Source organism: Mastigoproctus giganteus, chromosome 8 (assembly GCF_048544385.1).
Source record: "Mastigoproctus giganteus isolate SK-2022 chromosome 8, ASM4854438v1, whole genome shotgun sequence".
Taxonomy (NCBI): domain Eukaryota; kingdom Metazoa; phylum Arthropoda; class Arachnida; order Uropygi; family Thelyphonidae; genus Mastigoproctus; species Mastigoproctus giganteus.
In genome coordinates this window covers 182903220-182928520 of record NC_143582.1, presented here as the reverse complement: position 1 = coordinate 182928520, position 25301 = coordinate 182903220, and the positions used below count along the sequence as shown (strand labels likewise).

The 25301-nt window shown below is 38.6% G+C and overlaps 1 protein-coding gene across 1 annotated transcript in view; it reads left to right on the top strand.

The window, feature by feature from the left end:
• The window catches only part of LeuRS (Leucyl-tRNA synthetase), a 248471-nt gene that overhangs the window by 9098 nt on the left and 214072 nt on the right, over positions 1–25301 (top strand). The window contains exon 4 of the mRNA XM_090379080.1: positions 13976–14113. Coding sequence (XP_090235206.1) covers positions 13976–14113 — 138 coding nt within the window. The remainder of the gene's footprint in view (positions 1–13975; positions 14114–25301) is intronic.

The window sequence follows — 25301 nt, the reverse complement described above, 5'->3', positions numbered from 1 at the left end:
GGGCAGATTTGTGATTTGTACAGAGTGAACAGCTGTTTGGAAGAAAAATAATGCTGAAAGCAAAAGAGAAAACCTAGTTTTTTAGATGAAGAGGAAGCAATACTTGTAATGTGCTTATGCTAAGAGAGATTAGAAGTCAGGGTAAACCCCAATAGAGAATTATGATCTTAGAAATCAGTGTCGTTGAAGATAAGCATAGGAGCAGATGAATCCTTTTTTGTGAGATATATGAAGGGACTGAGTTTTAGAAGGATTGAAATCAACTAAATTATCTTTACTTCACTGGAGAATTAGTTGGAGATCTGCATTTAAGGAATTGCTAGTGGATATTTGAGAAGTTGAAGCTGTTTGTGCAGGGCAAGATTTCTCAAACTGCAAGGTGGAATGCAATGTACTATCATAAGCAAAGCTATGGATAGGATTTTTGGTCAATGGAAGAAGGTCATTAATATACAAGAGGGAAAACAGTGGGAGAAAGAACCAAACTTTGCGGAATACCAGCATTAGTGGAGAAATTAGAAGGCAGAGTGCCATCTACTATCACCCACAATGAGTGGCCAGAGAGAAAACTGTATACCCAGTTACAAAAAACAGTTGGCAAAGCATAAAATGGAAGCTTATTTAGAAGACCTTTATGCCAAACACAATCAAATTCCTTTGAAATGTCAAGAACAACTGCTTGAGTTTCACCAAACTTTTCCATTGAATTTGCTCATACATGGATAACATAAGCCAGAACATCACCAGTGGATAGACACTGACAGAATCCATAATGGCGATCGTTGATCAGATAGAAGATTTCTAGATAGTTGGCGGTTAATTGATTTCTCCATTACTTTCGAAAGAGTAGAAGTACAATGGGATGATAATTGGATGAAGAGATTTGTCACTCTTTTTAGAAACTGGCTGGATGTGAGCAAATTTCCAAGCAGAAGGGAAAACACCTTTAGAATAAGAAATTAAAAAAATTGTTTCAGAATAGTAGTAAGTTCAGGAGCACAGGTTTTGAGAACAAGTGAAGAAATGCCATCAGGACCTAGAGCTTTCTTATCATCAAGATTGTTCCAAAATCCTTTTGCCCTCCCTCTGACGGAAGACCACAGGAAGCATTGAATGCAGTGTACTGAGAATAGTAAGAGGTGGTTTTCCAAGATCATCAATACACGAGTTGGAAGAAAAGTAGATCAGCTTTATTTTTGGCTGAAGTGGCAATAGAATCATCTGTTTTTGACAGAATTGGGAATAGAGATGGACAGAAGTTGCAGCCAATAGCTTTGGCAAGAGACCAGAATGCTCAACTAAAATTTGGGTAAGAGGCGAGTTTTCTGCTCTTAGCCTGTTCGAAATCTAGTTTGGACTGATTAATAGCTACTTCACAGCTGATGTGAACTTTGATGTAGACAGATAATGAACTTGGAGATTTGGATAAAAGCCTTTTGTGATATGCAACATTCTTATCTTGGACAGCCTTAGCACATTTATTGGACAACCAAGGTTTAGATAAAGGACGAAATTTTAAGATGGAGTGTGGAATAAAGAATTTGATCCCCTACAAGAATAATTTCACTTATATCATATGAGCAAACATTGGCATCAGAATATTTGAAACACTAATCCAACCAAGGAAAAGAAGAAAAGAAATCTTACAGATAATCTCATTTTGCATTCTTGTTAAGCCCGACAACATGAGGTTGAGAATGGCCACGAGAGGAAGACTCCTATGGAGAAGAGACCATTACCAAGTTGTTATCTGAGGTGCCTAGAGGAACACTCGCCTCGACTGTGTATTCAGAAGGGTTGTTTGTAAGAAAAAAGATCAAGCGTGTAGGCTGTGTGATAAGGATTGTCTGGTATTCTGGTAGGTAAACAAACAGTCTGGGCACAGTCCCTAGTAATTACAAAATCCTCAGCATCTCAACGAGCTGGATCCATGTGACTAGAAAATGGAAGCCAACTGAAATTGAGATCATTAAAATCACCAAGGAAAATTACCTCACTGTTAGGAAAGCTGTACTGGAGAAAGTCAAGTTTCAAAGAGAGTAAGCCAGAGTTCCAAGTGGGTAGTGGAGTTGGAAGAATGATAGAGGCAACAGATTAATTTGACAGAATTTGATGGAGAGATTTTAAGCCAGAGAAAGTCAAAAAGAGGAGATTCCAAATTACCAAGTCCCTGGCAGGGAATATCAGAGCAGACATATGCATAAGTACCACTTTGAAGTGAAAGGAGTCATTTCACTTCAAAGTGGTACTTATACATATATTGGCCCTGGGTGCCAAGCGTTTCCATGGCCAATTATGAATTTAAAGAGTGTTTTTTCTACTGAAACTGAGTTTTTCATTGTTTTCTCTCTTACTTAATCAACCTTTCTGTTAAGTAACTCTACTTTCTTAAAAGCACTAAGAAATTAGCCCAGAAGAATGAAAATACCTTTTTCTTTAATTTAATACTCTTACTAACTGTACTAATGTGTGCTTGCCCACCAAGCGGCACTGCTCCACCCGTGGCAGGTCCAGTAACCTGGATGGTAAATATAAACCCCCAGGGCCAAAAGGAGCCAACATGGATACAAGCTGTCATCCATCTTTAGAGCCTTTGAGATCAAGATCGGAACATCCTGACATAGACCATGACTAACCAACCAAAAAGGTTTCGAAGGGAAGTGCAGTGTCATGAAGATATACCAAATTTCTTGGTCATATACATTTGCTATCCACCCAACCTGTCAGCAAGTCATCACCTTTCTTAATTCAAAAACATCTAGTCTATTGCTGGATCACCAAAAATGGTGAAAAGACTGCAATCCGAAGACCTCCTGATTGAAACAGCCACCGCAAAACACTCTGAGCAGCTGTTAAAGACCCAAACATTTGCTGGGTTGACAGTAACAATTACTCCCCACAAAACTCTTAAATTCATCAAAAGGTGTCATCAGCGAGTGGGACCGAATTACAGTGTCCGAAGAAGAATTACTGCAAGAACTCAGCACTCAAAAAAGTAATAGATGTGAAAAGGATTATGACAAAAAGAGATGGAAATCTCAATCCAACTAAATCTATCTAAACTGTTGAATTTGACCTTGCATTCCAAATCCAGTTCACTATTTTAAATGTCAAAAATATGGTCATTCGCAGCAGGCATGTAGAGGTGAAGCCATATGTCCCATCTGCGGATCTAAAGATCACACTCGAGCAGATTGCTCAGTCAAAACCTCTGTTTGTCCCAACTGTAGAGAAAGCCATCCAGCCTTTTCCAAAATTTGTGAGCTATGGCTAACAGGAAAGGAAATACAGAAATACAAATTAGAAAATAAAGTGAAGTTTCCTGAGGCCCGTAGACAAGTTATGTCAAGCATGCCTAGTAGTTGTTCTTATCCAGCTTGCACTCGAAACTTTGTTTCTACTGCAGCTCAAACAGATGTATAAATTCTGCCTAACACCTCTCTAGCAAATTGGCTTAAATCTACACTTTCATCCTCTAAAAGAATCCTCCAAAAAAACCTAGTGAAGCCACAAATACTCCAATCAGCATCCCTACTCATACCCCATTGGTCCCAATTGAAAAAGAACAATTAAAATCTGACTCGGGCTCTAAAAAAATCGAATCTCCCACCATACTGTTGGTGGGAGATTCGATTTTTTTGGTGTAGATGAGCTGCTAGATAATGAGGAGCCCATTCTAGAACTCCATGTAGATGATACCATGGATATTAGATGACCCACATTCTCAAAAAAAGACCGGAAAAAATGTTCTGCACACAAAAAACAGTCACATGAATCACCCTCAGCTAAATCTAAATAATGCATAACATAATACAGTGGAACTGCAGAGGACTAAGCAGTCATTCTGATGGCTTAAGGTATTTACTAGCTCAATTCAGTCCCATAGGTGTATGCCTACAGGAAACATTCTTGTCACCCCAAGTTTCACCAAAATTTTCAAATTATATGACATACAGATGAGACAGGAGTTCAAACTCTCCTGCCCATGGTAGAGTAGCTATTCTTGTTAACTCTGATATTCCATCCAGGCCAATCCAATTGAGAACCACTCTAGAAGCTGTGACAGCTCGTGTTGCAGTTGGTATTTCAGTTACCATTGTTTCCATCTATATTTCACCACTTCCACTATATTTCACTTCCACCACTTCCACATTCAGAACTTGACAACCTGATTTCACAACTCCTGACTCCAATTTGTTTCTTTGGTAACTTTAATGGACACCATCCATTTGTGGGGGTCTGCTACAATGGATAGAAGAGGCAAATTGACGGAGGAATTCATGAACAATAATGATCTTAATTTATTAAATTCTGGATCTCCTATCTACATCCACCTACCAACAGGATCTGCTTCTGCAATGGACTTGTCAGTTTGTTAACCATCCATCTTTCCAATCATGACATGGTCGGTATTAACTGATCCCTTTAACAGTGATCACTTTCCAATTATTTTCTCACTACAAACAGGGGTAACTCCAAATCCTGTTCAACGATCCAATTGGCAGTTTAAAAAGTCAAACTGGGGTGGCTATTCTGCCCAAATACTCTTAGACAGATTTTATGTTCAAAGACAACATATTGATGAAGTAAATACTTAACATAACCAGATTCTGACTGCAGCTAATGCTTCCATTCCAAAATCCATGCCATATCTCAAACACAGAAATCACTGGTGGAATACAGATTGTTTAATTGCCAAACAGGAAAAAACCATGCTTGGAATAATTTCCGCAACTATCCCACCACTAGTAACCTAATTGCTTCTAAAAGACTGAAAGCAAAAGCTAGACAAGTTAGGCAAAAAGCGAAACAGGATTCATGGATTTCTTTTGCCCCAACCATCACCAAAGACACGGATACACAGGTCATCTGGAAGAGAATACAGGTGCTAAATGGAAAATTTGTTCGATTGCCCTCTTTAATACTTCACTGGAAAGGGAAAGACCTATCTACATTTGAAGAAGTTGCCAATGCAGTAGCAGACTCATTTGCTAAAATCTCTGCTTCTGCCTCCTATGCATCCACCTTCCAGAACACCAAAGCAAGTGTAGAACGGTATAAAATCAACTTCTTCACCAGCCCTTTACATTAATAGAATTTCAAGAATCATTAAACAGATCTTCCAATAGTGCAGCAGGTCCAGATGGTGTTCATTATGTTATGCTAAAGCATTTACTTGAAGAAAACTTGAGATCCCTATTAATTTTTTATAATCAGATCTTCTCTGAAAATGCCTTTCCTTCTTCCTGGTGCCATTTGTTCGTTATCGCCTTACCAAAACCAGGAAAAGATCCTTCCTGTGTTGAAAATTACAGGCCAATAACTCTTACGAGCTGCATGTGAAAAACATTCGAAGGGATGGTTCATACTAGACTCACTTACATCCTGGAGTCAGAGAATCTCCTTCCAGATCAACTGTATGGCTTTCGGAAGAATAGATCACCCTAGATGTGCTCATCAAAGCCGAATCTCATATCCATAATGCCTTTGTCATGAAACAATATCTAGTCGTGGTCAATTTAGATCATGAAAAGGCATTTGATACATACTACATGGTGTCATGGTATTATTAGGGACCTTTACCATCTGGGGCTTCGGGGCCATTTGCCAGAAATAATTCAATTTCCTGCAGTTGCATTCTTTTCAGGTCCAATATAAAAACATACTCTCTACATCTCACATTCAGGAAGAGGGAGTCACACAGGGATCAATACTCAGTCCAACACTGTTTTCAATCCAAGTTAGCAGCATGGCACGAAATATCCAAAAAACTGTTCAAACTTATATGTATGCAGATGATCATACCATTTCATGTCAGTCTCAAAGTATGAATACCATCGAACGTCAGCTCCAAATTGCCATAACCAAAATAGAATCCCAGACTTCACCGAACAGTTACAGACTATCAGAAAAGAAATGTACTGTTACTCACTTTTGCAAGAAGCCAATTCACCATCCCGAACCTGAACTACAAATAAACAGTACTCCAATCCTGCTTATTAATACAGTTAAATTTCTTGGACTAATATTAGACAGCAAACTAAATTTCCAAGCCCACATCACTTATTTGAGAACTTGTATAAAACATTTGAATATACTTCAGTCGGCCTCGTCGATGTCATGGGGAGCTGATCAATATACTTTACTGCATCTTTATAGAAGTTTAATCCATTCACAGCTAGATTATGGTTGTCCAGTGTATGCTTCTGCCGGAACGCTACTTTAAAACAGCTAAATGTGATCCATCACAGTGCTCTGAAGACTGCGCTAGGAGCTTTCAGGATTTACCCAATTTAAGCACACAATCCCCCATTACATCTGCGTAGAAAAACACTACTGCTTCACTACGCTGCTTAAGATCCAGAATCTACCACACCCAATTTGGGAGTATCTTTATAATACTCGGTGAGAAGCCTTCTATGAGAGCGAGCCAAATGAAAATAGACCTTTGCTCAGGATCAAAGAGCTTGTTCATAGTTGGAATGTCAAATTACATGAAATTTTTCAAGACACAACTGCATCTGTTCCACCTTGGACATATGTGTCTGTCTCTCAAGATATGCACTTCCTCCAGTGGGGGAAAAATATTATACCTCCCTGCAATATCAGATAGTTACATTCAGCTCATGCTACTATGAACAAAATTTATACAGATGGTTCCAAAACTGACAGTATGGTAGGTGCTGTGGCAGTTTTCACTTTATGTTCAATTTCAGCCACACTACCTCTAGCTTGCAGCATCTTCACAACAATTATATACCATTAAGTTAAGTGTTTAGTAAGATTATTGAGCTTTCCATCTCATCTGCCATAATTTATACAGACTCCCTGAGTGCTATCTCTTCCATAAGGAAGAATTTCTCCTCTTCTCATCCTACATTGAAACATTCATTTCCAGCTATTCTCTTGCAGTATGTCCAATCAGTTTTTGCTGGATCCTTGGCCATTTTGGGAAATGAAAGTGCCGACTTTGTCGCTAAACATCCTCAACCCGCTCTCTCACAACATCCTCAGGTTCCTTACTCTAAGTCTGTCATATGCAAAGCATGCTACGATAAATGGTCACAGATCTGGAAAAGTGACACCAACAGTAAACTTTACCAGATAAAAGAAGATCCAAAGCTGTGGCTCTCTAGCTTCCAGTGAAACAGACGAGAGGAAGTGGTACTGGCAAGACTCAGATTGGACTTCATCTCTTTCTATTATTGGGACAAAACCCACCACAGTGCTCATCCTGTCATACACAACTTACAGTCCATCATTTTCTGGTTGATTGTCTCTCACATTCAATCATCCGGTCAAACACTTTTCAGTCATTCTCCACATTGAAAATATCACCTGATTTATCTAATTTCTTAGGAAATAAAGCAAATATTGAAGAACTTTTATTATATCTAAAACATGTTGGTTTGTACAGAAGCATATAATTTAACCTCTCTAATGATATACTTCTTGTGAATTAATGATGAACAGATACAATTTGGCCTTAGTAGCCCTTGTGTCGTTAAACAAATAACAACAACAACATATGTATATATCCTTATGTGGTACTTATGAATAATTCAGAATAACTGAGATGAGCTGTGGTTCAATCAACCGATAACTGATATTCTGTCAGAAAAAGTACATGGGGTTTGGTTGTTGTTGGTATGAAAGTTTCACGACACAAGGGCAACTGTGGCCAATATGTCTGTCAGCGATGGGGTTTGGCAGACTGTAAGTGGAAATGGATATCATTCACTGGCTTTTGAGTTTCACTCATTAGATAGTCAATTCAAAATAAAGAAAAATATACATGGTATTGCCACAAAATGATTAAATTAAGGTTAAACACTTTTTTAACACATGAGCCGTTGCTGAACTGTAATTTTGTTGCAAGGAACTACTATTATCTATACCTACAAAAAAAATAAAAATAAAAAAATACATAAGTGATTAACAACTAGAAAATACCCCCACGCTCTCCTTTCTTTTTTAAGTTTTTGAGTAATTTTCTGTCATTTAGTTAAGTAATCACACAATGATATTGGTTTAGTCATTTATTTTATCCTATTCCCTCTTCTTTGTAGGTATGATTTGTACTGGTTGACATATTTACTTTTTGTATGTGTATTTTCTTCTGCTTGGTTGTAGAGAGCTTACCAAATTTCAGTTCTTATGCGCAACTTATGGTCCTTCATTTTCTGGTTGATTGTCCCTCACATTCAACCATCCGGTCAAACACTTTTCAGTCATTCTCCATATTGAAAATATCACCTGATTTATCTAATTTCGTAGGAAATTAGATAAACAGGAGAGACTGCTTCTACAGGGATGGGATACACTTAAATAGAAAGGGTGCAAGAATGTTCACTGATGTTATCGAGGCAGTGTTATGTGGGTCGGAAAGGGAGGCGATTCACAGACTAAAAGCTTAAAAGCTGCAGGCAGTGGTTGAAGGTGATTCCTGCACTGCAGAAGTGAACCGTGTGCAAACGCCATAGTTCATGTCGCAGACCTGCTGAGATGCGTGGTACATATAGATTGTCAGTCATCCTGCAACCACTATAGCTGATGAAGGCGGCTGCTGCTGCCGAAATTTCCTATATTAGTGGTTCTAGTGATTTTTAAACAACTTTTATTGCTTTTAATTTTATACATTTTTATTGAATTTTATTCTTGTTATACAATATTTATTTTGTTTTGTTTTAATATTTTAACATATAGTTATACAATCAGTACATTTTACATGTTCAAATCAGTGTTATTTAGTAGCATTACAGATAAATTACAGAGTTCCTGACTCCACGGGCCTTTTCAATGGATTCCTGCACTAATTCTATTAGAATAAGTAGCGGCCTGGAGCGAGGCGTGCTAGGAGTTTCAGGGACCGATAAGAGTCATCATGAAACAAATAAATATATGGGATGTGTTAGGATAACTAAGAATAAGAATAGGTGCATGTATACCAGTACTAGAAGTATAGTAAATAAATTTGATAAATTTGAAGTGTTGGTCAAGACATCAAAGGCGGATATTGTTGGGATATCGGAGAAATGGTGTCACACAGATATTAGGAATGCAGAATTGGAATTTGGGGAGTACAGTGTGTACAGAAAGGATAGACAGGAAAACCTAAAATCAAAGGAAGTGCATCCAGTTCACATAGATGGACAGTTCAATGTTGAGTCAGTGTGGTGTGACATAAGCACTGGGAAAGCAGAAATAAGAGTAGGAGTGTGTTATAGACCTAATGACTTGAATGAATACAATGAACAATTGTACAGAGAAATAGAGTGGGCTAATAAATCAGAATGTCTTATAATGGGGGATTTTAACTTCTCAGATATTGACTGGAACTTGTGGGTTGGTCACTTGCACACTAGCAAGAATTTGTGGATTTATTGGATGATTGTTTTCTGCAGCAGCATGTTCGAGAGGCAGCCAGAGAGGGTAATACTCGTGATCTGATTATCAGCAGTGATTATTCGTGTATTAAGAATTTGCAGATAAAGGAACCACCAGGTGGCAGTGATCACAGTGTACTAATGTAGGATTTACTTAAAGATATAATTACCATTAGGGGTAAGGGAAAGTGTTTTTGCTTCCGTAAAGGTGACTACAGTGGTCTTAGACAGTTTTTAAATTCTGTACAGTGGGAACAACTGATGATGTTACCAACAGCAAATTCTAAGTGGGAAGTATTCAAGGAATTAATCGTAGAAATTACTAGACGTTTCACACCTGTTAAGAAATATTGTTCAAGGTTTAGGCCTGAATGGTTGTCAAATGAAATAATGAGACTCGTGGCAGAGAAGAAAAATGCATGGGATGCATATAAATTATCAGGCGACACAGAAGCCTATGGAAGATATGAGCTAGTCTGTAAACAAGTCACAAAGGAGATTAGGCAAGCAAAGACAGATTATGAGAAATCTTTGGCAAAGAATGCTAAGTATTTTTCAGCAAGTATTTTTCTTTAAAAACAGCAAGTATTTTTCTTTACTTATATAAACTCTAAAAGAAAGGGGATAAATCAGATTGGTCCACTTGATTTCGATGGTTCGACTGTTGATGATCCTGCTCAGATAGCAAACAAACTGAATGAGTATTTTCATCTACATTCACACATGGAGTTATTTAGGAAAGAAAAGTGCCAGAAGGTAATCAAATTGTAGCAGGGTGCTTAATGATTTTGTAAGAACTGAGCAAAGTGGAGGAGAAATTGTTGAAGTTAAACATAAGAAAGGCACCTGGGGTGGAAAAGCACCTGGGGCGTTTTACTGTGGCGAGGCAACTCCACAAAAGTGGACTGTTTGCTCGACAGCCAGTACGCTATGTCCCTTGAAAAAAAACAAAAAAAACAGACATTGTTTACAGTGGTTCATCGAACACAAGGACTGGACAGCAGCGCAATGGGGTAAGTTACTCTTTACTGATGAGAGTAGATGGTCTCAACAGTGATTCTGGATGTCAGCTAATCTGGTGAGAGGTTGGCACACAGTATTACCCCGCAAACATCACTGAAAGGGCTCGATATAGCAGTTGAGGTGTTCTTGTCTGGGGAGGCATTATCTTGGATGGACGTACACAATTCCAGACACTGGAAGGCGGTACTGTAACCGGTGCACGCTACTGTACTGAGGTAATCCTTCCCCATGTGCATCTGTTCCGAGGTGCCATTGGCCCCCGAGTTCGTGTTTATGGATGATAATGCCACACCCCATCGCACTGCAGCTATTGATATGCTTTTGGAAAGTAAGGACATTGTTGATATGGATTGGCCTGCCCGTTTTCTCCGATCTAAATCCCATCGAACACATATGGGATGCTCTGGGGAGATGCCTAGTGGCACATCCACACCCACCAGAAAATGTTCACCAGCTGAAGATGGCGCTGACAGAGGAATGGACAATGTTACCGCAAGAACTTATCAACAACATTGTCCTGAGTATGGACAGGTGGTGCAAAGCCTGCATCGACATTATGGGTGGCCATATCTCCTACTGAGGACCACCTCTTCCCTTTTTATTATTATTAGCCATATGGTGCAAGGAAGCCTGAGGCTTACGCTGCACCAGCCAAAAAAAATTTGAGTTACTGTTGTGTGTGTGTGTGAGAGAGAGAGAGAGAGAGAGAGAGAGAGAGAGAGAGAGAGAGAGAGAGAGAGAGAGAGAGAGAGAGAGAGAGAGAGAGAGAAGTAGAAGGAAATCACCAAGAAAGAGAAGAATGATGATATCATTCTTCTCTATCATTCATACTCACCAGATGTGAGCCCCTGGGGTTTGTTCCACCTTTGGCAGTGATGCATCTGTATCATGGCAGCCAGTGCTATGTTGCCACTTTTGAATAAAGTCCCTCTACTTTTATTTTCATTGTTGTATCAGTGTTGTTTCCTTCATTTCTGTACCTCACGTGGTTCCTTTGGTATGCTTTTCCCATATCCAGGCCACTCCTATGAAAAGGTACAGGTGAAAATCTGACTGGTCCTTAAGTTTTGCACACCAGTGTATTACTATTAAGTCATGCCTGTGGCTCCTTTTATATAATTTGTTTCTTGTTTCAAGTGTCTCCTTTCACCTGTAGGATGAACTTACACATAGTTTTCTTGCTTAATTAAAGGCTGCGTTAGGGTGCCATTTTGGTGGATTTCTGTGTCACTCTTCCTATAGTGAATATAGACACTGTTCTTTTAATCTTTTTAATTTTATAGATGTTAATTAGTTTGGTTTTTTTTTTTACTTATTTTTAGTTTTTTCTTGCTTACAGGTAACAGTAATTTCTTGCAAACAAAAATATTTCTGTAGTTTTAATCTTAGTGTTTTATCTTTATTTTCAATTAAAATTAAGAATTAGAGAAGTAATTAAAAGGGCTGTTCATACTATTCTATCTAAATTAACAAATAAATTTATTTTCGGGAGTGAAATGAATGTTCCATTTTGTTTTCTTCAGTGAAGAGTAATTTATTCATTGCTCTTTAGGAATATTTTGAAAAGGATACAGGTGCGCTGCATTTGCAAAATATCGTCCTCTTTGCACTTGCCAGCTGCGAATGTGAGAATAATGAACTTAATTAATGTTTTTTTTAATGAAAAAAAATATATTAATTAATTTGAAAGGGCATATCTTTTCCAAAAGATATGTACTCATCTATAGATAAGAAATGGAGTAGTTACATGGAATGTTTTAGATGTTTAAGAATTGGCATTAAAAAACAGTAGAGCAATAAAATTTGTTCAGAATATATTAAATGGTGGGTTCATATACTGTATGAGTTACCATTTGCTATTTTCCTTCATGTCTTATTTTCTGTTAGATCTTTACAAGTCCTAATGCTTTCTTGTTAGCACCTTAATGATGTTCCTCCAGGCCTGTTACTATTCATTAGCTAATCTCCCATATACAGTCCTTTCTACATACCTGTAAACTTTAGTTTTCTTTATTTACCATTATTATATATATCTATTCCCCCAAGATTTTTATTTCCTCATTTGTCATTGTTTTACTATTGCTTCTATTTGGTAGTTCCATTTGCTTTTATTACAGCTCATTTCTGGAGAATCTAATTTTTGATCTGTTCCTTTGTTTCATGCATATTTCATGCCTTTATCTCATCTACTTTATATTTTTCATACCTAGCATAGGTTAAAATAGGGTTGAAACAGCTAATTGCATTTTGTTAACAAATTTGTTCAGCTAGCTTTCTAACCTTCCTGCTTTGCTTATTTCCACATGTAATCTTCTATCTTCATTAAAGCTTGTTTCTAAACATTCAAATTACTAATTCATTCCAGTTTTTTTCTTTGTCTACACTGTAAATTTTCTGTCTCTCCCAACTTTTATAACTTCTTTTCTTGTGTATCTAATTTTCATGGCAATTCTCTGCAACCTTTATTTCATTCGGAGAGTCTTGAAGATCTTTAAAGCTACCATTTAACAGCACATTATGGCCCATATATAATAATGATCCAATTTTTACATAATCTTATGCTAAACTTTGTTAGTAACTAACATTCTTTTAATAAATGGCCACTAAAAATTATGAAAGGAATTAGCAGTAAGTGGTTTAACAGGCCACTGATCCCTCAAATTATAAGGCAGTGAGTTGTCCCATGCTGCACTACTAATAAGCAGCACTTCTCTAAAAATAAATGTGTAAAGTTTATATTTTCTAAAATTTGAAAGAGCATATTTCTAGATGTGTACTTGCACATATGTTTTTACTCTGTTCTTTACTTCTGAAATATCCTTCTCTTCTCTTAACTTACTTTTAATTTTATATTATTTAACTTTGTCCTTATTAGTTTAAGGTATAGCAGTAGTTTCTGAATGATGGTTAAATAATGGCAATTAATACTGCTAAATTTTGAGATTCTGCGTCTGGTAAAAGTAATCCACAGTCATGAATTATTATGTGCTATTGTACCTGAAATGTAATGTAATGCCTACATTAACTGACTTGTTACTTATGTGTGTCATGCAACTAGTGCTTCCTCACTTACAGGTAGCCATTTTATTTTTCTTTTAAGTGATGCATGGCATTAACAGGCAGTGAAATAATATGCATAATTAAGGTTCTTTAATACAAATTAACCCAACAAATATATCAGGAAGTTTTATTAAGAGACATATCTCCCAGCCACAAATACATGTTAAAAAATTTATCTGATTATGTTTATTTTGCCCATCTTTCTCAACTTATAACATTTTTGCAATATCTGCCAGAGGTCATTCTTTCAATAGCAATAAGTGCTATAAATCATTTATATACAAAAGCATTAAAATTTAAGCTTTAATTCTACCTAAAAATATAAACTTCTATGATACTACCCCCTTAATAAAATGTTGGAAGTTCTGAATCATAAAAGTTTTATTTTATGCAACTAAAACCTTTACCTGTGATTTGGCTCAATACATAATATTAATGTGATATGTCAGTCAAATGCTCTTATAATTATTATTAGGTGATCTTCATATTAACATTGTAATTTACAGGCATGTGCAGACAAACTGAAATGGGAAATGGAAGAATTTGGCTTTCCACCAAATCTACCTGAAAATAATGAAGCAGATATAGTAGATGTTAAAGAGAACATTGGAGATGTCCCACTTGATAAATCTAAGGGAAAAAGGGTGAATGTTAAACATATTTATTATTATTATTATTTTGTGAAAACAGTAGACTTTCAGAATAACAGGGGATTCGAGGTGCTGTTTTTTTCAATTTTTCGTTGTCTAGAAAGTTTTAATTTTAATATACTTAATGCAGAAATAATGAGACTAAATAAGAAATACAGAGATTAAGAATGAAATTTTATTAGCTGCACATATAAAACAAACATGTTGATGATCCGATGTTATATTCTGCTTATGCCCCATTCTATTTTCTTTATTATATAAAGTTTAGTCTTCTCGGGTAGCACAGTGGTATCATAACTGTCCTCCCCACTCTGGGTGGAAAAGGTCTGGGTTCAAATCCCGTCAGTGACATGAGGAATTTTATGGGCTTTTTTCCCTCTGTGGCTAAGTTAGTTGGTCTCAGGCATAGATATCAAGGTTCCCCCACCCCCCAGAAACTTGGGGGGTTTTGTCCAGCAAAACAGGCAAAGCGACCAGAGAACACACAATTTACAGACACAATAATGTGGGTATATGAATTAACTTACTGGGTGACCCTAATGTAATAGTTTGGATTATATCAAGTTTGTCACTGAGCTTTAATGTTCTTCTTTTCTTCTCTAAATAAGGTTTATTAGCAGCCATAATGAGGGGTTTGTAATTTAAAATAAATGTAAAACAGTAGTATAATCTGTGATATCAGTACAGAATTCAATTTCAAAATGGCGCACATAAACATATCCAGTAATCACGTGACTTGCCATTTTCTTTTATCGGCACTGCAAGACATCTGCACCGTATGTAAACATCTTATCTCAATGTTCTGTTATTTCGACAGTCTACTGTATATAAGATTTACTTTTCTACTAGCTTAGGCAGAAATTTTGAAGCATAGGCAGAGATGTCCCACTTGATAAATCTAAGGAAAAAAGAGTGAATGTTAAACATTTTTATTTATATTATGTTGTGAATATATAAGATTTACTTTTCCAGAAGAGGCAGTAATTTTGGGATGTAGGACTGATCTCAGTAACAGATTTTTACTTTCACTGGGCTTGGTAACCAATAAATACTTATTAATGTTATGGATATGCAGAGCTACTAAGGCAAAAGGATGTCCTCTCCAGACAAAGAATCCATACTTCTGACTTGATCAACTTCTCTATATCTCACCATCATAACATAGTTTTTCTTCCTCTTTTTGCAAAAAGAAATCTTTTTCTGTTTACAAAAACACAGTAAAACATTAAAATTGGTATTTTTAAAAAATTCTGAAAATTTTTGATTACACTGTTAGGGATAAATTTCTGACCTGAAATAATTTTGACAGATTCTTGTTGGAAATATGTTTAAAAACTCGGTTATGTGCTTACCTCAGATATGTACACCCTCAGTTTTCAAATATCTTAAGTTAAACCAAGCCCTGTAATTGGTTTAATCATCTTTTCTGTCCATTTTATCTCTTTTTTTTTTTTTTTTTTTCCTAGAACATTCAAGAACATTTGGGACATTCTAGAATATTGTTATGTGTGAAAGAAAGGCTGGGATGTTTCTGGAAGGCTGTAGAACATTCACTGGAGTTCTCTAGACACATTGTGAGCCTTCTAGAAACTTCTCTACCAATATATATGACTGGGTTCTGCATTCTTGCAATATTTTGCAAGCAGGCAAGCATTTTCATATTTCAAAAAGTGTATGTATTTTTAGGGAATGTGTGGTGAACAAGTGTTTTAGTGAATTAGTGTTTATAAACAAGTGTTGTGTGTGTATTAGTCTAAATCACAGACTGTGTTTAAATTAGAAATAAAAATCTACAATTTCTTAATTGTGTTCTTATGTGCGCATACCCCAACCGTAAATGAAATATGCCACGTTCTTGCCGAAATAAGCCTCATAGCTTTTGCTACATTTGCAGAGAAGTGGTATTATATCACAGCAGAAGCCACCATTGCAACTTCAGAGAAAGGCCTGTGAACATCTATTTTAGATGTAAGGTCGGAGATCAAGATAAAGTACGGGCTCCAAAGAATTCCTGTAGCTCATGTTCAAGGGCATTAACAGGCTGGCTTAGAGGTAGTCATAAATTGATGCCTTTTGCTCTTCCGGTGATATGACAGGAATCTCGATACCACATTAATGATTGTTGCTTTTGCATGTCCAATATTTCTGTTTTTCTGGGAAATCCAAGCATAAAGTAGAGCATCCCAACGTACCTTCTGCTCTAAGGCCGGTTTTTCACAATGATGAGAGTTACGTCTGGAGCACGTCCTCGAGCACTGGAGGCTTTTATTGATTCATTGAAGGTCAGTTTGAAAGCGGTTTTACTCCATAATGGAAATAAGTATCCATCAACGCTATTGTCCCATGCAGTTCACATGAAGGAAATGTACAAGAACATACAGGTTCTTTTGAAAAAATATGCTATCAGGGATACAAATATACAAGAATATCTGTGCCAGCCTAAAAGCGGTATCTTTACTGAATGGGTTGTGTCCCACTTGCCTAAATACATCACTATTTAGTTTATCCAAGGTGGATACACTAAATACTGATGCTTTTTAGGCAAGTGGGACAGCCGAGCAAAGGATTGCCACTACAGGATAAAAAAAAATGGCTAGACTGTTCAGAAACTACACCAGGCCATAAAAATGTAGCAAATCCTCTTTTGGTGAATAAGTTAAAATCTGTTTACCTCCATTGCACATCAAGCTAAGTTTGATTTAAAAAAAAAAAAAAAAAAAAAATGTTTTTGAAAGCGATGGAAATAAAAGGAGAAGGATTTTCTTGTTTGGGGCAAACATTTCATTGAATCAATGAGGCCAAGATAAAAAGGGGGATTTTTGTGGGTCCTCAAATCAAACTGCTATTCCAAGATGAGGAATTCACTAAAAAAATTAAATGCTGCAGAAATAAGGCATTCGAAAACATCTGCGGAGACTTTTTAGACAGTGAAATTGTGGATGAGCTAATTTTAACATACAGAGAGTTTGGATGTAACACGTAGTTAAAGCTTTATTTTCTACATTCCCATCTTATAAAAACAGTTATATTATCAGATAAACATGTCTGTAAATAAATTAAGGTTAATAGACCCATCGTTCAATATTTAGTACTGTATGTAATATTTTCTTAAAATATATAAATCGTTTTTTAATAGAAACTTAGTTTTTGACTTTAATCCCTTCTCTCTTAAAATTGGTGGGTGTTACAGCAATATTGTTGCCATATTTGAATTCAGCAATGTCAATAATGTCAAGTCTACAAGAATCACCCTGAATTATAACAGGACACAAAAAGAAATGTTTTTTTTTTTTTTTTTTTTGCTGACTAGTGTTATTTTTTTAACAAATTTGTAGTCAGGGCATGCTAGTCAATGTTGCAAAATAAGGACATGGGATAACCCCATTGTTCTATGCAACACATGACCATAGTGTAATGTATTTCATTGTACTTATATGAGGGAGGTATCAAAAAGTTCGTGTCCTTACCTACCATCTTTTACTGCTGTCTACAAAAAACTGCTGAAAGAAAAGATAGATTTCAATTAATGCATACTACTCAAATAAAACAGATTTTGAAGCATATGGTTACATATTTAACTAGAATGAGAGAACAGTGGCACTCTCTGACAAGGCTATTGTTAAAAGTGTTTAGAAAAGCCATATCAGCACTTTTTTTTTTAGATTTATGGTATTGGAAAGTACAAGTGATCACTAAAGGCCCGCTTGACTTGTCGAAATCAAGTTTTGATATAAAAGAAGATAATGACCTACCCAAGAAAAAAGCACTTCTTAATTGCAAACTTCTGATCAGTCCTGAACAAGACAAGCAAGCTGATAACTCAAGACGTGTTATTCTCACTTGTGCAGAACGTTTGTTGATTTCATCTCGTAGCTCGATGAATGAAGCAATTTTCTTGATTCTTTTAAAATAACATTGCCAGTGTTGGAAAATCCAAGCAGTCTTCATTCTAGTATACTTCACATTTATGTACTGAGGGCATTCCTAGATAATGGTGAAGAATATTATATGCAAATTTGTTATTACCAACAGTTTTTAAATCTTCCACCTTCCATTTTGGAAGTTGATTATCATAGCTGACTAAACTAGAAAGATGACTCTACAAGACATTTCTACTGCCATAAACACAATAAGGCTAAAACAAGAGGAGAATAGTCTGTTCTTTTATTCATTGAAGAGGTACTTTATTACTGCATGTCACCTTATTGCTGCACATGGTTTACAAGTTCCCATTGAAAAATGTCATTAAAATTCCAAGTTAGCACTAATATTGTTTTCTAGTATTTTTTTGCAGAACAAGTTTCCAGTACCTTTTGTTTGCAGAAGTTTCCAGTACCTTTTGTTTGCAAAAGTTTCCAGTACTTTTTTTTTTTTTTTTTTGCAAATAAAAATTTCCAGTACTTTTTTCAGGTATTCAGTTCTATCACTTTCAATATGATACCCAACCAAAAGCTATAAGCTTTTGGTTGAAGGAATTAATGTATGCAGGTCCTAAACTGAAGAATTAACAGGTGCCCAAGGAAGCTTGAAATAGAACAAATTATCCCAAGTCATTCTTGACATTTTAACAGTTCCTCTTAGCGCTGAGTGTAAAGGGATATTTAGCCAGGTGAGAAAAACAAAAACTTAGTTCAAATTTCTTTGTGGTAAAGCTTTGGAAATTGACAGCCAAGTTTGGACAGCAGGGCCATTATTATAAACAAAACTTTGACTCGACATTTCTGAAGAAGCAGAGTGTGCAACAGTCATTTTTTTTTTTTTTTTTGTTTGTTTTTTTTAAGCAATCAAAATCATTTGATGTCTAACAGAAATCCACGGTACAGTATGCTTTAAAATATTTGAAAGCATACTGTACTAGTAAACAGTCCTACAGCTGAATTTTAATATAAGACATGTATGTTGTCAAGTGAAATTGAAATGCATAGTGCATTATGGACATTAAAAAAACCTCCTCCTTTTCTCCTGTTTTGTGTGAAATGCTCCTGCTTTTTGTGAAGAGTCCTTTTTTTTTTTTTTTTTTTCTCTCATTGGGTCAAAAAATCTCAAATTTTCCTCCTGTTTACAGTTATTCGATCTTCAGCTTTTTAAAAGCCAAAAGTTGGCATCTATGGACATACTATTATTATTATTATTACAGTACGTCCTATTTGATTTGATAACACATTCTTCAAAATGTGATGTATGTGAAATTCACTACTGTTTCTCAATTTGTTCTAGAATTGGAGAGTGGCAAACACATATTTCTGTTGCTACCATGGTTGAACTGCACTATTGACTGGGGAGGTTGACCCCCCCCCCCCTGTGTGAGTACAATCATAGCTGAAGGTCACTTGTTGCATAAGCTTCCCTTTAGCGAGCACTACTTAGTCACACTCTACGCCTCTGGCAGTAATTGCCCTCCCGCGATCACCTGCTTCTCACAGCACTCATCTCCCTACTACACTCAAATGAGAAAACAAAAACTTAAGAGACGTAACTGAATGTCGTGTGCCTCTGCGTTACAACGATAGTGACAAGGAAGTAGTCGGCGACACATTCGCAGTGTGCCGGAATATTGGATGTGAACGGCTGATTTTGTCCCCACGGTCTCGGCAGAAATTAGAATTGTGCCAACACTTTCACTAATTGTGAATGTTCATCTGAAGGCACTATTGGAAATATTATCAAACATAAATTAAAAGACCAAGTTTATGAGCCGCAACATGGGTTATTTCCGGCCACGTGGTTCGATGCTCCCACCCGTATAACTTCGGACTGCGACAGCGTCGCAATATCTTTGGATGGTTTGTAGTGAACAATTTCGGTGCAGTCATGATTTTTGCAATTTCCCCCCCCCCTCTTCTGCCATAGACTTACCATGGACAGACAGTACCTTCTCTCCTGCTTACCTTACTCACAAACTGCTTCCACCATCGTCTTCAGCGACTGCAAAAACCCCAGAAGACAGTAGCCCGGTCTCTCTAAGGCCACGTTAATCTTTGGGCGCTTCCCCTCCCCACGTGACCTGTGGGGTCAGCCCAAATTAATGCAGATAGACTGCTCTGCCCCTAATTACCACGCGATCCTGTGTGACCCATCAATCAAGAACGTTTTCAAGCCTCTGTGCAGATCTGCAAGAGATATCCCGATTATCCGGACCGTTCTCGTTCATCGAAACAAAACCATAAAATGCCAAAACCGGCACGTGGACAGAAGGAAACCACGCCTGCCAAGGCAACCACAATGATGAATGACTACCTCACTATGCTGGATACACAGGAAGGTCCAGATGGTGTGAAATTAGTGTCAACCACCAAAAGAAAGTACACAAAATTTACAGTACCAAAGTCAAATAGAGACCTGCAGCCAGGTTGACCTGCAAGACCCACAGGACGCAACCATCGTACAAAAGGACCTGGATGAGACCAGACAACAGGACCTCCCACTGGATCCGAGCATACCAGAGGGCACTGTCCTCAAGAAAGCAATAAAACTCAAGACCGAGCTGGAGGGCGCCTCCGTAGCCAGGTGGGAAGGAGCAGCAGTGCGTAGCACACGCTTCTTGATTAGACCCGGGTTCAAACCCGTCACCACCAGATACGGAGGATGCGGAAAGGTCAGGGAATGACCACCACATATTCCCGGAGCAATACGGCTTTAGTTGCTAATGCTCCTAAAAACCAAACAACAAATAAACCGAGCTGGAAGACCTGTTCAAAAACCAGTCTAACCGGGTAACCACAAACCTATGGGCACAGATTGTTACACTATGGAACAAACTTGAAACAGTGCCATACGAAACCAATCTTAAATACGAGAAAGCAATTTCGAAGCTTGATGCCTACCTTGACAGGCGCCTCCAAAGCCAGGTGGGCAAAAGCAGCAGTGCGTAGCACATGCTTCTTGATTAGACTGGGGTTCGAGCCCGTGACCACCAAATACGGAGGATGCGGAAAGGTCAGGGAATGACCACTGCATATCCCCGGAGCAATATGGCCTTAGTTGCTAATGCTCCTAAAAACCAAATAACAAAAAAAAAAAAAAAAAAAAAAAAAAGCCTACCTTTGACGGAGGAGCAAGACCCCAAACTGACTGTGGAACAAATCAAATGCTACGGCGTGCTCCCACTTTTGCAGAGGTGCTGAGGAACACAAGCAAACAAAACCAACCAGTGTCAACAACCACAACCGTAGCCAAAAGGAAAACACTCCTTCCTACACCACATCTGGTACTCCTGAAACCTGCAAGCCCCTGATGCCCCTCAGACCAGCGAGCAAATTAAGGAGACTGTGATTGCCAAACTAACCAGCGAATTTAGGACGACAAAAATAAAATCTATCAGAAAGATCAGGAACACTGGCGTAATTATTGAGACCGAAGCAGTGCAACAAAGATCCTAAAAAACACCACAATCCCAACTCTAGGCCTTCTGGCTGAACCCCCAAAGAGGAAAGGCCCATCAATAACCATATTTAACATTGCTAAAGATATTGACCGATGGGAGGAGCTATACCAGAGAAATCTCCAACATGCACTCCCAGAAGAAGACCCTGCCAACCGTGTCATTCCAAAATTCCAAACAAAATCGCATATGGGAAGCTCAACAAACTGGGTTGTGGAACTGTCTCCCCAAGCCTGGCAAACAATACATCAAAATAGAGTCTTTATAAACTGGGGCAGCCACCACTACAAAGAACACATGGCTGTTCCCAAGTGTTTCAGATGCTGCCACTTTGGCCATACTACTCACACCTGTGCACAGACCTTGCCAACCTGGGGCCACTGTGCAGGCACGGGCCACAACTACAACTCCTTCCCCAACAAGACAGATGCTCCAACCTGTGCCAATCTGCTGATCATTCAGTCAGAGACAATAAATGCCCAGTGTACGTTAGAGCCAAGCATGCACAACAAACAAGAATAAATTATGGAGACTCTACCTAAAAACTGTAACTCAACTATAGTGAAATTTGCACAACACAACGCTCAAAGGGCCATCGCAGTTGCAGCCCAGATGAGAAAAAAGGCAGAAGAGAAAAACTTGGACATTCTCTTCCTCCAAGAGCCATAGTCGAGTGGTGAGAGGATACCCACTCAACTACAAAGTGGTACAGCACGATGGAGACACCCCTTAGGCAGCCCTGATCGTCTGCAATCCTGACCTCACGGTGACTAAGATCTCACATCTGTGCAACAAATGGGCTGCCTGTGCCCATATTGCCTCCCCACTGGGGGACTTTTATGCAATATCATTATTATTATTATTATTATTATTATTATTATTAGCCATATGGTACAAGGAAGCCTGAGGCTTATGCTGCACCAGCCAAAAAAAAATAAAAAAATAAAAAATTCCCGAGTTACCCCCCTGTGTGTGTGTGTGTGTGTGTGTGTGTGTGTGTGTGTGTGTGTGTGTGTGTGTGTGTGTGTGTGTGTGAGAGAGAGAGAGAGAGAGAAGTAGAAAGGCATCACCAAGAAAGAGAAGAATGATGATATCCAGCTCAGGACCCTGGGTTTGCCAAGCCCATACTCACCAGATGTGACTGTCGACCAGGTGAAGACATCCTCCCGGCGCTAAACTACCTGCAGAACGTCCTACATGAAATTCCTAACGCTAAAATCATCTGTGCTGATGTCAGTTGTAGGTCACCGGCATGGCACAGCACAACTCCCAAAAGAAATGGATCCAGAAATGGACAACGCCTTGAAGAATTCCTTACCAACAACAGCCTCACAGTTCTTAACCAACCAAACAATGCACCCACCTTCTCAAGCTCTCTTTGGGAAGCCACCATCGATGTCAGTCTGGCCACTCGCTCCACCGCCAACCACCTATCCTCCTGGGTGGTCAGAGAAGATTGGACCACCTCAGACCACAGAGTTATCACCTTCCAGTTACATCGTGCTCTCACCCATCAACCTATACCTAGGCTCACCCTGTACGTATTTTAGTGAAAACAGCCAACTGGGACCTTTTCAGAGAGAAGTTGACTGAGGCTGCCCGGACCTTTGACCATGCAGGTTTCACACCAGACCAACATTAAAGAGCCGTAACAACAATTATTACAGAAGCTGCAACCGCTGCAATCAGATGAAAGAGACCATCCCCCGGGTCCATTCCGTGGTGGTGCCCGGAACTTAAAAGACTCAGTCGTGAAGTCAATGCATGCCGCAAGAACTTCCAGCAGCTGAAGTGGAAGCCCTAAAACAGCGTTATCATGAGGTCAGGAACGAATATACTGCGCTAATAAGAAAAAAGAAGAAACAGTTTTGGGAGAACCTAGTCTCCACTGTTGGAAATACTGACCCTTGGGGAGTTGTATACAAAATAACAACCAATAAACTACACAGAGGGGAGGTGATACCAGCCATCAAAACACCCATGGACACCTACACCAAGACATGGCATGAGTCAGTAAATGAAATTCTGGATGTTAACTTTCTTCCTCAAATGGTTCCTAACTCCGCAGAACAGTTCCAGGAGAACAACAAATACAAACCCGTTCTCCTGTAGCCCCCTTTCACTCATACAGAACTCCTTCTAGCAGTGAACAAATTGCAAAACAGAAAAATGCCAGGAGTGGGTTACTTTGAACCTGAGATTTTTAAAAAGGCAGTAGAATATATCCCAGACCTTATCTTAAATTTATTTAATCACTGCCTCTCTACAGGCCACTTTCCTCATAACTGGAGATTGGCAAAAGTCAGACTCGTACTGAAAAATCCAACCAAGCCACAAGGCCTCCCTGAGTCAGATAGACCGATTGCCCTACTCTCAGTAATCAGCAAGCTCTTTGAGAACTTTCTCTATAATAAAATTGATTAGTCACTACCTTGCCGCAGGCCTTTCCTTTCCTTCCCGAACAGTTTGGCTTCCGTGGGGGGGGGGCTTTGCGGCAAGACTCTCTTGAACGCATAACAGATGCAGCCCAAAATTGCAACAAAAAATACTTTCTGGTCATTTCCATTGACTTTGCCAGGGCTTTTGACTCACTTTGGTGGCCAAACGTCCTCGGCAGACTCGGGGAGGCAAATATCCCGGGCAATATATATGACTGCATACAAACCTATATCTCTGACAGAATGGTCACTGTAACTACTCCATACTGCCAAATCACCTGATGTGTTCATTGGGGGTGCCCACAGGGCTCTGTACTGGGGCCATTACTTTGGAACCTTGTCCTGGACAGTTTCCTGGGCCTGGATCTTGATGGAGTAGATACCCAAGCATACATGGATGGTCTTGTCCTCATGCTACAGGCAGACAGCAGAGCCCAGATGGAAGCTACTGCAAACCAGGCCATTGACAGACTACAGAAATGGGTCAGTCTCGATCACCTGAGAATTTCCTCAACCAAAACTTCCTCGATAGTCGTGAAAGGTTCTCTCGACATACACAGGCCACCACAAATCAAGATAAAGGATACCACAATAAAACTAATGACAGAACTGAAGCATCTCGGACTTACCCTTGACAAGAACTTATCTTTCACCCCACATCTTGTACATCTGCAGAAAAAAATTAAGAGGTACTCAGCATTTATTGCCAGAGTTACTTTGTACTTGGAAGAATTGGGCCCTAAAGAAGAGGACACTCTCCCTCTTTTATAAAGCCATATTTATCCCAGCCCTCTCATATGCTGTGGGTGTCTGGTTTAAAAAAGCTACCACGGCAGTCAATAGGAGAAAATTAGAGACTATACAGCGCTCCATCCTACTAACCATCTCAAGGGCATGCTGTACTGTGAGCTTGCACGCACTCCAGGTCCTAGTAGGCTGTCTCCCCCTAGACTTGGAAATCGTCCGTTGCAGCCTACTCTACCACCCTTCAAAGGAAAGAACAGTAACTTGTATTGGTTTCACCACCAACCCAATCAATAACACTGTAACAGAGAAGAAACGCCTTACAACCTACCTTGGACAAATCTGGCAATCCAGATGGACGGATTCAACCAAAGGCGCTGTGCCCCGGAAATTTATCCCTGACATTCTGCAAGTCTACCCACGTCAACCACCCTGATTCTCACCTGGCCTCTACACCACTTTTCTGCTCACATGGATCCTTCAATGCAAAATTGGCTGCCTTCAGTATTGTCGAATCGCCACTATGCCACTGCTGTGAGGAGCAAACCTGGAAGCATTTAATGCACGATTGCCCCCTCTACGAAGACCTCCGTTGCCATCTCACCATGAATATCCATTT